This window comes from Ranitomeya variabilis, chromosome 4 (genome assembly GCF_051348905.1).
Source record: "Ranitomeya variabilis isolate aRanVar5 chromosome 4, aRanVar5.hap1, whole genome shotgun sequence".
Lineage (NCBI taxonomy): Eukaryota > Metazoa > Chordata > Amphibia > Anura > Dendrobatidae > Ranitomeya > Ranitomeya variabilis.
The window spans coordinates 209,389,073-209,402,109 of NC_135235.1; the positions used below are offsets into that span (position 1 = coordinate 209,389,073).

The 13,037-nt window shown below is 42.8% G+C and overlaps 1 protein-coding gene across 1 annotated transcript in view; it reads left to right on the forward strand.

The window, feature by feature from the left end:
- Positions 1–13,037, forward strand: part of SHANK1 (SH3 and multiple ankyrin repeat domains 1) — a 537,634-nt gene that overhangs the window by 467,551 nt on the left and 57,046 nt on the right. Inside the window, exons 17-18 of the mRNA XM_077259811.1 lie at positions 5,590–5,725; positions 6,694–6,774. Coding sequence (XP_077115926.1) covers positions 5,590–5,725; positions 6,694–6,774 — 217 coding nt within the window. The remainder of the gene's footprint in view (positions 1–5,589; positions 5,726–6,693; positions 6,775–13,037) is intronic.

The window sequence follows — 13,037 nt, forward strand, 5'->3', positions numbered from 1 at the left end:
CTCTCTGGAAACGTTTCACTTACCTCGCCTATTGGCGCCCTTCTCACATGATCGTGGGTTGCCGATGGGTTGGCATGACAACAAATTTTTAAAAATATAAAATTTATTACGGTTTTTAGTAGCCGCAGCGTTGCAATAAAATGCAATAGCGGGCGATGAAAAGATTGTATCTTCCTCAAAATAGTATCAATAAAAACGTCAACTCGGTGCACAAACAAATAAGTCCTCACCCAACCTCAAATATTGAAAAATGGAGACGCTACGGGTCTCAGGAAATTTTTCTTATTTTTATTTTACAAAATTGGGATTTTTTTCACCACTTAACCAAAAAAGAACCTAGACATATTTGGTATCTACAAATTCGTAATGACCAGGAGAATCATAATGGCAGGTCAGCTTTAGCATTTAGTGAGCACAAAAGGAAAAAAAGAAAAAAAAATTGTGAAATTGCACTTTTTTTTTCAATTTCCTCACACTTGGATTTTTTTTCCCTTTTTTTCAATACATTATATGGTGAAATCAATGGCGTTGTTTGAAAATATAACTCGTTCCGCAAAAAACAAGCCCTAGAATGGCCATATTGACAGAAAAATAAAAAAGTTATGGCTCTGGGAAGAAGGGGAGCAAAAACGAGAATAAAAAACAAAAAACAAAATGGCCCCGGGGGGTGAGGGAGTAAAAGGGATTGGTGATCACCAATTCTGTAAATTGTCATTTGAGAACCAACATGGCCACACTTTTTGTTTTTACTTTAAAAAAAAAAATAAATGTACATTTTTTTCAGGTTTTGGTTGCAAATCCTTTTTAGAGTTTATAATAATTTTTTAACAAATAGTTATAAAAAATATATATAGGTAATACTTAGAAGCTTTGTGTAGTGATACCATCCACTAGAGGGTTCTGTGTTTACTAGAAAAGTGTCTATTAGAATTTTCAGTAGGAGTTCTAGAAATTGTATTCTTCCTTATTAATGGGAACCGTAACCAGATGGCAGCAGATTGCTGCTAATACTGTCAGCTGGAGAGGAAACTGCTGTCAGAATTGACATGAAGATGAAGTAGGAGGGAATTTAAAGGATTATTCCCATCTCCAAGATCCTATCCCAATGTGTAGTAGGTGTAATAATAATAATATTAGCAAATATCTCCAATTAGAAATGTAGTATAGTTTTTCTGATTTGCTATGTCTCTTTCTTCATGTGCAGGACCTTACTTCATGTGCAGGACCTTAGGTATCCATAGTGACAGTTTGCTAGTTACTAGTGGTCATAACCATGGATACCTAAGGTCCTGCAATGCCTGCACATGAGGAAAGAGACATAACGAAACAGAAAAACAATACTACAATTCTAATTGGAGATATTTGCTAATATTATTATTACACCTACTACATGTTGGAATAGTATCTTGCACATGGAATAATCCCCTTTAAATCTTTCATTTTGAGTCCTGTTCTTTATTATTTTATATATGAATAAGTTTATTATTCAGTGTTATTTAATATTTTCCCATTGGTTCTACTGAGTTTCTGATCTTATAAAATCCCACAAAAGACATGAAGATAAACATAAAGACCATAAAGTTCAGCGTATTATTCTGCAATGTTGATTCAGAGGAAGATAAAATTCAGTTTTCCTTTTCCTAGAAAAAAAAATGTTTTTCATGACTCCAAATTTGACAGTTTTAATAAATCCCATGATCAGCGACCCACCTTTGCTGATGTTGTACCATAACTTGTAATATTATTTTATAATTTTCTTTTACATATTTAACTCTTTTAGTCAATTCACTATAACATCTTCCCTGTCACATAGTCCCATAGAGTCACTGCTCTTACAGTAAAGAATCCCTTTCTATGTCAGTGGAGCGCCCGCTAGGGCTGTGTGGTACTCGAGCCTGGTCCGACGGTTCTTAAGGGGGTGGTCATGGCAGCAGTGACCTGGTCCGTGGCCCTGGGTTCCAATAAAAGTGAAATTAAAGGGGTTAAAGTTTATAAGGGATTAGTTTGTGACGCCACCCGTGGTGTTCGGCAATAGGGAAATGGCCGATGCTGCGGTTCAGGTCCACTGGGGCAGATGGTGATGCAGCATAGATGTTTCAGCTCTCCATGGGTAGAGCTAGGCCCCAGGGCAGTTATGGTGTTAAAGTCAATGATGGTGAATGTTGTAGTGCAGGGCAGGTGACATAGTAATAATTCAGAGGGTGTAGTTTCTACAGTTTACTCACAGTTCTTATATGCAGTCCCCAGCCGGGTGCTGTGTCCTCCGGGTCTGAGGTCCAGCCAACTCTCAGGTAATTTGGGGTACGCTTTGCCAGGACCCCCTTCTTATGTTCCTCTCCTGGCCGTATCACTGCTCTAGCTCCCGCCTCTCCTGCCCTGCAACTTCACACACAGTGTCCCAAGCCAGCAGCCTCGGAACTTGTCGGTCGACGTCCTCCTGGTCCCCTTGATCCTATGTGGCCACCTTTTCGGCGAATGTGTTTGGCTGTGGCATGTACAGTTACCACAGCCTCCGGCTTGCTAGCTGAGCCTAGTAGTTCTCCACTAGTCTGGAGGCCAGTTCCCCCACTGCGACCTGGTCCCTACACCCAACTACGGTAGGCGTGGATTCGGGCCCCACGGGTGGATTCCTCACTACCCGTGCCCCTAGGACCCCTTCTTCCCCTCTCACTCTCTGGAACTTCTCTCTCTGTTCTCTGTTGCTGGGACAAGCTCCTCACTGCTCAAGTCCTCAGCTCCAACTCCCTCTGCCTCTCACTAACAGACTAACTCCTCCTTCTTGTTTCCATGAGAACTCCTCACAACTGCCACTCTCTCCATCCGCACCTTCTACCTAGTCCCTCCCTGGCCTGAAGAGGTCTAGTGTTGGGTGCTAGTGTGTGGGTACTGGGTTAGTGTCCCCTCCTTACCCGAGATCTGAGGTGCAGTACCTCTGTGGCGACTGGACCCGCAGGGGCCCCACCTTAGTATAAAAAACTTATTTCCTCTACATGTAGACCATCGATCTTTGTTTCAACACTTTGTATAAATACCATTTCTCTTAGAGTAAAGAATTCCCTTTTATGCTTTCCTGAAGGTATAGGGGATGCCCTTTAGATATAGTCCTGTGTCTTAAATATTATGACTCTTAGAGTAAAAAAAAACCTGTTATGCTAATGTAGTAACCCTCATTCCTCTGGTTGTAAAAATGTCTATTTGATATATTTACTGTCCTGCTCTTACAGTAAATAATACCCCTTTTATGTGTATGTGGTAACCTTTTTTCCTCTAGATATAGAGGATGCCCCTTTTGCTATAGTTGTAGGCTTGTGTATAAATATCACTGCTCTTACAGTAAAGAATCCCTTTCTTTGTTAGTTTTAAAACTTTCTTTCCTCTAGATAGAGAGCATGCCATTTTGTTATAGTTACAGTCCTGAGTATAAATATCACTGATCATCTGGATCTGGCTTGTCCAATTTCGGACTGCCAATCCTCTTGTTCTCCAGGAGAGAAGTCGCTGTCGGAGAAGTCTGGAAAGTCAGGAGAGATAAATATGCACCGAATGATTGGCAAAAAAATCATTCAGGTACCAACAGCTATCGCTTAGTGTGACATCTTGATGGCTAAAAGTGACCAATCAGATTTAATTTCTCAAACGGGACATGAAGAGCATTTCCAAAGTTAGAAAATAGGAAAATGAGACGTACAGCGGTGCCAAATCTGTTTTTGTGCCACCATACAGAAGTAGTGCTCCTACCGAAACCCCTTAGTGTTCCCAACCACTGCAATACCCTTTCATTGGCCCCCACTCAGTATGATGCCTCCACAATGCCCCTCCTCACACAACGATATGCCAAAAAAGACAAAAGAAAGTGCTACCCCACCCAGAATCAACAGAAAAAAGTACTCCCTTAGTCTTGTTCCCACGATGAGGAGGACAAACCGATCTATGCGGTTGGAGGATCACTGCAGCAGGCACATTTTATAACTGAGATGTACCATGACCTTCCTGGGCAACATGCAAATCCTTGGAATATCCTGCTGGATCAGGAACAGCTGGGAAATATGTAGGAAGTTTTGTCATGGGAATACAGCAGACCTGGGCAAACTGCGACCAGCTGGCCTTATCCGGCCCTCTGACTATTCCAGGTTGACCCGCAGATCAAGAAAGCCGAAGGGCTGAAACAATGGCCTACGAACTGCACCATGCCTTCCTTAACCCCTCCCGTCCATACGCCCGCTGTCACTGCTATCTGCATCCTCAGGCAGAGGTGAATACATTGGCGGAGGATGGGGGCGCCGACTCCATCTTCCACCAATCAGAGTGTTAGATAGCAGGCACGATGATGTCATTTCATATGTGGGGCTCATACTGTATATGGAGGCTATGTGGGGTTCACACTGTATATAGGAGGATATGTGGGGCTCACACTGTATATGGAGGCTATGTGGGGTTCACACTGTATATAGGAGGATATGTGGGGCTCACACTGTATATGGAGGCTATGTGGGGTTCACACTGTATATAGGAGGATATGTGGGGCTCACACTGTATATAGGAGGATATGTGGGGCTCACATTGTATATGGAGGCTATGTGGGTGCTCACATTGTATATGGAGGCTATGTGGGGCTCACACTGTATATAGGAGGATATGTGGGGCTCACATTGTATATGGAGGCTATGTGGGGCTCACACTGTATATAGGAGGATATGTGGGGCTCACATTGTATATGGAGGCTATGTGGGGGCTCACATTGTATATGGAGGCTATGTGGGGCTCACACTGTATATGGAGGCTATGTGGGGCTCACACTGTATATGGAGGCTATGTGGGGCTCACACTGTATATGGAGGCTATGTGGGGCTTACACTGTATATGGAGGCTATGTGGGGCTCACACTGTATATGGAGGCTATGTGGGGCTCACACTGTATATAGGAGGATATGTGTGGCTCCCACTGTATATGGGGCTATGTGAAGGCTCATATTGTTTATCGAGAGGCTATTTGGGGCTCATACTGTATATAGGAGGCTATGTGGGCGCTCTTACGGTATATAGGGGCTGTATGTGGTCTCATACTGTATATAGGAAGCTATGTGGGCGCTCTTATGGTATATAGGGGCTATGTCTAGACTCATAAGGTATATAGGAGGAAGCGCCATGGAAAAATAGCATCATAGTAATAAAGTCAGCATACTTAATTCTGCTCAATATTAAGTGATACAATTAATATTAATACAAATCATTATAATTAATATGTTAATATTATTATTATTATTATTGAGCAGAATTAATTTCAGCATATTGGTTCAGCCATCTACAACAGTCACGGTCTCTCATGTGGCCCGACGGGAAATTTAATTGCCCACCCCTGGAATACTGGATAGGGTTCTCATATGGGTGGCCAGAAAAAAAACAAGCATTGCGCCTATGCACTCATTCTGGATTGGTTACAGCCTCTAAATACAAGCTAAAAATGATTTTTTTCGCCTGTAAAATTGGATTATGAAGCTTATTGAAATTCAAAATGATCCGAAGATGTATCAGATATGATTCCATCGATTAGTGCCCTCTTGTCTAAACTATGATGTTCTCTCTTCTTAGGTAAATGGGCAGAATGTGGTGAAGGTGGGTCATCGGCAGGTGGTTAATATGATTCGGCAAGGAGGAAACAACTTAATGGTAAAAGTTGTAATGGTAACTCGGAACCCAGAAATGGAGGATGCCATGCGAAAAAAAGGTACAAATGACCATATGGTTAGTTCATGTTCGATACCAACACCCAAGTGTTTACTGCATAGTAACGGTGTGAAATGGTTATGTGGGTCATCAGCCACATCAGAAATATCGATGAGTATATTATGGCGGTGTGATATTATTTCTCAGAACAGATTACTCTATATTGCACAAGATTAAAAAAAGTGGCTGCTTTTAACCAAAAGCAACTTCACCCTGTCCACAGGCTGGAAGTGGTGTTGTAGCTCAGCTATAATGACTTAAATCTCGAGAATGAGGTCTCACACCTTGATGAATGGGGAGGTGGCTGTGCATGCGGCACTCTCTTTTTGCCTTGTTTGGGTATTCCAAAAACTGCATTAATTTTACACATGTTGCTTTCTCCTCTATACAGACCCAAAGTAAGGGTAGAATTCTATTAGTTTCCAACATGGTTAGAGATGTAGCTGGTACAGAGACTGCTGGGTAGTAGGACATAGAAGCTGAGTGACATATAGTCTTACCCAAGCACTCAGAACTAGAGATGGTGAAAATTAATTTGCAGGACTTGGTCTAGCGGCTATTGGACAAGAGCCTCGAGAACCTCCTGTCACCTACCGGCATTCTTGGCTCTTCTTTTGAGTAACCAGGCTGACGCAACATCACATGTGTCATGCCGCAACATTGATGTCTCGTCAGGCTGGTTAATCATGAAAAGAACCGTGGATATCGTCAGGTAGGAGGCAGCTCTCAGGTTCCAATATGGTAGCAACCGAGTACCAACATGGTGGTGGACCAGGTCCTTCCAAATAATTCACACCAATGGCCAAATAACTAGAGGTCTCATTATCACTTTATCAACATGGAAAGTAACTCAACAACCCTGACCTAAATGTTAAGGAAAATTAATCAGTTGTTAAATTTTGGGGCTAAAGCAGTTTAAAAGTATACTTGTATATTAACAGACGTCCTTCTTCTTCTAAACGATTCCAGTGCCCCAGCAAACCAAGCGTGTCACTCCACCCGCAATATCACTGCGTTCCAAATCCATGACTTCTGAACTGGAGGAAATGGGTAAGTGTCATTACATCCTTGTATAGCTGCTCCTTGCCTTGCATAAAAAGAGTCATACTTGTGGTCATTATACATGCATGTATACTTGCATGGCCCATGCTGGAGATAAACCAAAAAAATGTTTAAAAAAAAAGGACTGGATTATTGTCATGTAGGAACGTGATTTGGTCTTTTATGAAAATTTTTTAGTGTTGTATGGAGGCAATAGAAGAACAAAGATTTTTGTTGGCCAAACCTAGTGTTTCTTGGAGGACTCGCTGTTGAACTAATATCCATGAAGTTTGTAAACCTTGATTTGTGGGATGTTTTGGGGATAATGTTAAATTGGATTTTTCCTTTAGCATTTTATTGGGGTTGATAGATTTTAGGAGAGCCATCTGATCCATGTGTTTGACGACCCTTAATAAATTGTGACCCAGACCTTTTTTACACTGGTTATTTATGCATGAGGACCTTGGATTATGAATCTCGCTCTTAAATTTGTGGTTTTATTCCATACAACCACCCAAAAATTCTCAAATGAGAAAAGTTAAGGCCAAGGCTTCATGTCGTTCATTCTGGTTGAGATTCATCATGCAATACAAGGTGACTCCGAATTTACATTGGAGACAAGTTGACACCATTTTGGGTCTATTACTCTGATAACCAGAGTTGGTAATCCCACCACATGGTAGCATCAACTGTTCTATGGCAACTACAGAGGGGCTGAGATGAGATTTAAATCCACCATATTATATTCTACAATCTCAAGACAATATGTAGCCTCGGCCTTATGTTTGAGGTATTGCTATCTCATAGTTGCTATCTTTTTGTGATGCAAACCTGGGAGTACAACACATGAGGCATGTCCTGTTTTTTCAGGCCACATTCCTTCCACTCTTTTCCGTGACCCGTTTATTAATCCTCAAATGTGAGTTTGAGTGTCAGGGTTCCATCAAAGAATGGAATATTCCAATCTTAAGTGCAGGGAGGATTCCAGAATCTTCAGCAATGCTCAGTACAATTGACAACCTTTTTGGGAGTCTGGTAGTTTTCCATTGTTACAGAAATTCCTGGACATTTTGGGAAATACATATTTTTTTAAAGGGGTCGTCCGGTCAGAATTCTGTGACGGCACACTTATGAATCCCCCCAATGCACACACTCTGCGCTGCAGGGATTCGCCAGTTTTAGACCCAGGACAAGAGGGTATGTATAATCTATACATACTCCTGGCTAGTGGGCGCAGCCTCGCTCTCCATACACTTGTATGGAGCAAGGCTGCATCCTGTAGTGGGCCACGCCAACTTGACAGCCACGTCACTAGATGGGGGTTGTTGTCAGCTCTATACAAGTGTCTTGAGCGAGGCCGCGCTCACTGGCCGGGAGTATGTATAACACATACATACCCTCCGGTGACAGGTCTGAAATCGGCGAATCCCCGCAGCACACAGTGTGTGTGCTGGAGGATTCATAAGTCTTATCAGTTTTGACCGGACAATCCCTTTCAGGAATGTAGATATAGGGCAGTAGAGGTAGAGGTCACAATTAAGGTCCCCATTCAAATTAGACTAATTTTTGCAATCTGATGTGCGTGTGGGCTCCAACTCTTCCATGACAGATGGTGTCAGGGAACATGAGGATCTACTATGTATAATTTTGAACTGTCGAACCTTTTGGTTGTTGATGAGATAAGCCACCACTAGAGGAGTTTGATAGTGACCCTCTCGTAAAGAACATAGGACCACATAGCTGAGTTAAGCGTTGAGATGGCCAAACCACTTGAGTCCTCCATTAAAATCATACTGACATCTGCCAAAACCAAGGACAAGCTGATGCGTGTGGGGACCCCAAATCTCCCTTTGCAGATGGGGATCCTGTTGTGAATTTGGATTCTGGGCTCCCCCGGTGGCTACTGGTGGAATTGAACTTGTGACATCATCTTCCCTGTTCACCTGTTCTGATTAGATCTGGGTGTCGCTATATAACCTGGCTTCTCTGTTAGATGCTTGCCGGTCAACAATGTTATCAGAAGCCTCTCTGTGCTTGTTCCTGCTCCCAGACATCTACTAGATAAGTTGGACATTCGTCCATGTTTTGTTTTTGTATTTTGGTTCCAGTTCACAGTTGCAGTTTCGTTACTGTGTCTGGAAAGCTCTTGTTGATCAGGAATTGCCACTCTGGTATTATGAGTTAATGCCAGAGTCCTAAAGTAATTTCTGGATGTGTTTTGTTAGGGTTTTCTACTGACCATGAAAGTATGCTTTCTGTCTTCTGCTATCTAGAAAGCGGACCTCAAATTTGCTAAAACTATTTTCCTGCTGCGTTTGTTGTTTCATCTCATATCACCGCCAATATATGTGGGGGGCTTCTGTCTCCTTTTGGGCATTTCTCTAGAGGTCAGTCAGGTCTTATATTTCCCTCTGCTAGCATTATTTAGTTCTCCGGCCGGCGCTGGGCATATAGGGATAAAAAGTAGGACATGCTACCTGGCTACTTCTAGATGATGCGGTAGGTTTAGTTCATGGTCAGTACAGTTACATCTTCCAAGAGCTTGTTCCTATAGAGGCTTATGCTAGTTCTCTGGCCATGGAGATCATGACAGGATCCGCCATGTCTGTTTTTGGACTGCCAGTCTTTTAGATATTGGAAAGACAAACCACCACCAGATTAGTTTAGTAGTGATCCTCTCGTAGAGAACATAGCACCACTTAGCAGGGTTAGGAGTCGAGAGGGATAATCGTTGGCCAAGCAATTGGCTGAACCATCGTTTGCTATTTTTTGTGTACAGTGCCCTTTTGTCCTTGGTGCCTGAAGGAGCCCAATGACTCCTGTGCCACATAGAATGACACCATTGGGATAAATGACTCATGGTAGGTTAGAGGGTCCAGATAAAAAATTTTCTTTAGGGTCCATGGGTTTTTAAATTACATTTTTAGGCTTCTTGTGTGTCGGAGTGTTCTTCTTGCTCCTGTGGTTTGATTTTTATTTCGGCAAGTATAATTTGTGATAGAATCCTTGCATTACATAAAAGAAGCCGCACAGATGGTTTTATAGGAGTGAAAACACAACGTTGCCTCTTGCGGGTCTCTGTATTGTGAGAATGGCGTGTAGGCTTTCTATGTGTCATGCCTGCTCTCCAGGACACAGCCGAGTACTCTTCAGAATACTATGTTCCAGTGCCGCCTCCAGGGTAAATCTGGCATGAACTGCTACAGTCTTCCCATTGTTCTCATTAGCCAGAAAAAAGCATGTTCTGAATTCGGGGCTAGTATTCAACTTTGCTCGTTCTATTTTTTATTTTTTATTTTATTTTTTACAATTAAGATATTTTAAATGTTATCTCGTGAAAAGAAACTATCATGAAGATTTTGATTTGTCCTAGATTTCCTCTAATATATCCAACCAGAAGCTGCTGATTTTGTGGTTTGCTATTTATTTTAGATTCCTTAATTTCTGGACATGTGCTAACATTTTCTATACATATTTAACATTATTTTCCAATCTTGATTAAGTTATGCAAAAAAAAAAAAATAGAATGATATCACTTTTTATTAACCCCCTTAAGCCCCGAGGGTGGTTTGCACGTTAATGACCGGGCCAATTTTTACAATTCTGACCACTGTCACTTTATGAGGTTATAACTCTGGAACGCTTCAACGGATCTTGGCCATTCTGACATTGTTTTCTCCAGACATATAGTACTTCATGATAGTGGTAAAATTTATTCGATATAACTTGCGTTTATTTGTGAAAAAAATGAAAATTTGGCGAAAATTTTGAAAATTTCGCAATTTTCCAACTTTGAATTTTTATGCCCTTAAATCACAGAGATATGTCACGCAAAATACTTAATAAGTAACATTTCCTACATGTCTACTTTACATCAGCACAATTTTGGAACCAAAATTTTTTTTTTGTTAGGGAGTTATAAGGGTTAAAAGTTGACCAGCAATTTCTCATTTTTACAACACCATTTTTTTTAGGGACCACATCTCATTTGAAGTCATTTTGAGGGGTCTATATGATAGAAAATACCCAAGTGTGACACCATTCTAAAAACTGCACCCCTCAAGGTGCTCAAAACCACATTCAAGAAGTTTATTAACCCTTCAGGTGTTTCACAGGAATTTTTGGAATGTTTAAATAAAAATGAACATTTAACTTTTTTTCACACAAAATTTATTTCAGCTCCAATTTGTTTTATTTTACCAAGGGTAACAGGAGAAAATGGACCCCAAAAGTTGTTGTACAATTTGTCCTGAGTACGCTGATACCCCATATGTGGGTGTAAACCATTGTTTGGGCGCAGGGCAGAGCTCAGAAGGAAAGGAGCGCCATTTGACTTTTCAATGCAAAATTGACTGGAATTGAGATGAGACGCCATGTTGCGTTTGGAGAGCCCCTGATGTGCCTAAACATTGAAACCCCCCACAAGTGACAGCATTTTGGAAAGTAGACCCCTTAAGGAACTTATCTATATGTGTGGTGAGCACTTTGACCCAACAAGTGCTTCACAGAAGTTTATAATGCAGAGTCAGCTCTATATATTATTTACTATATGATAGTGAATTAATACCTTCTTAGCAAAATTGCACTAAGTTGTACTCCACAGTAGGATGAGTCAAAATCGATGATAGTTTCTCTTCCAGATGTATGATAAAGAGACGTGTTAACAATGGGTCATTTTCTCTCCTTCTCTTTCCTCCCTTGTTTCTTTTGCTGGTTATATTCCCATTTTCATTGCACACGTGCCTCCATGTTGCTGATCTCTGCTGTCTTCTGTGTGTTTTTGCTTTTTTTCGTCCCGCTCTTCTCATGTCATGTCATGTTCTCCTCCATTTTATTAAATGTTAAGTGGAAAAAGGTACATCCTTGAAATTTATAATTGCTGGATAATTAAATGCGTATCATTTGCTCTGCATTATCTACGCCGCGGTCCGGAGTTGTGTAATGTGATTAGGTTCTAGTGGCATGTGTAATATGAGTCAGCAGGGCTCTGTGATAACATTGGGAACCGCGGCCTTTATAATCTGTGAATATTAGGAAAATAATAGGGTCTTTTGTACGATTCGGCTTGACGGAGCTGAAAGCCAGGTCTGATACTGCCTGGTTTTACGGGCAGTTAGTAGTCTAAATTACTCCAATCTGGTGAGCACAGAGATTCACTGTCAGCGCAAAATGCCTATAGCTGGGAATGATACACCTGGCTGCGTGCATGGTGCGCTCGGCTGAGTGGTACACTCAGGGCCCTGGCTGCATACATGGCGCACTTGGCTGTGTGGTGTACCCAACTGCATTCATGGTGCGCTCAGCTGCGTGGTGTACACGGGTGAATGGATGACGCGCTCAGCTGCATGGTGTACCCGGCTGAATGGATGATGCGGTCAGCTGCATGGTGTATCTGGCTGAATGGATGATGCACTCAGCTGCATAGTGTACCTGGCTTAATGGATGGTGCGCTCAGCTGCATGGTGTACCCGGCTGAATGGATGATGCACTCAGCTGCATAGTGTACCTGGCTGAATGGATGATGCGCTCAGCTGCGTGGTGTACCTGGCTGAATGGATGATGCGCTCAGCTGCATGGTGTACCCGGCTGAATGCATGGTGCACTCAGCTGCATGGTGTACCCGGCTGAATGGATGATGCACTCAGCTGCGTGGTGTACCTGGCTGAATGCATGGTGCACTCAGCTGCATGGTGTACCTGGCTGAATGGATGATGCGCTCAGCTGCATGGTGTACCCGGCTGAATGCATGGTGCACTCAGCTGCATGGTGTACCTGGCTGAATGGATGATGCGCTCAGCTGCATGGTGTACCCGGCTGAATGGATGGTGCGCTCAGCTGCGTGGTGTACCCAGCTGAATGGATGATGCGCTCAGCTGCGTGGTGTACCTGGCTGAATGGATGATGCACTCAGCTGCATGGTGTACCCGGCTGAATGGATGATGCGCTCAGCTGCGTGGTGTACCTGGCTGAATGGATGATGCGCTCAGCTGCATGGTGTACCCGGCTGAATGGATGATGCACTCAGCTGCATGGTGTACCTGGCTGAATGGATGATGCACTCAGCTGCGTGGTGTACCTGGCTGAATGGATGATGCACTCAGCTGCATGGTGTACCCGGCTGAATGGATGATGCGCTCAGCTGCGTGGTGTACCTGGCTGAATGGATGATGCGCTCAGCTGCATGGTGTACCCGGCTGAATGGATGGTGCGCTCAGCTGCGTGGTGTACCCAGCTGAATGGATGATGCGCTCAGCTGCGTGGTGTACCTGGCT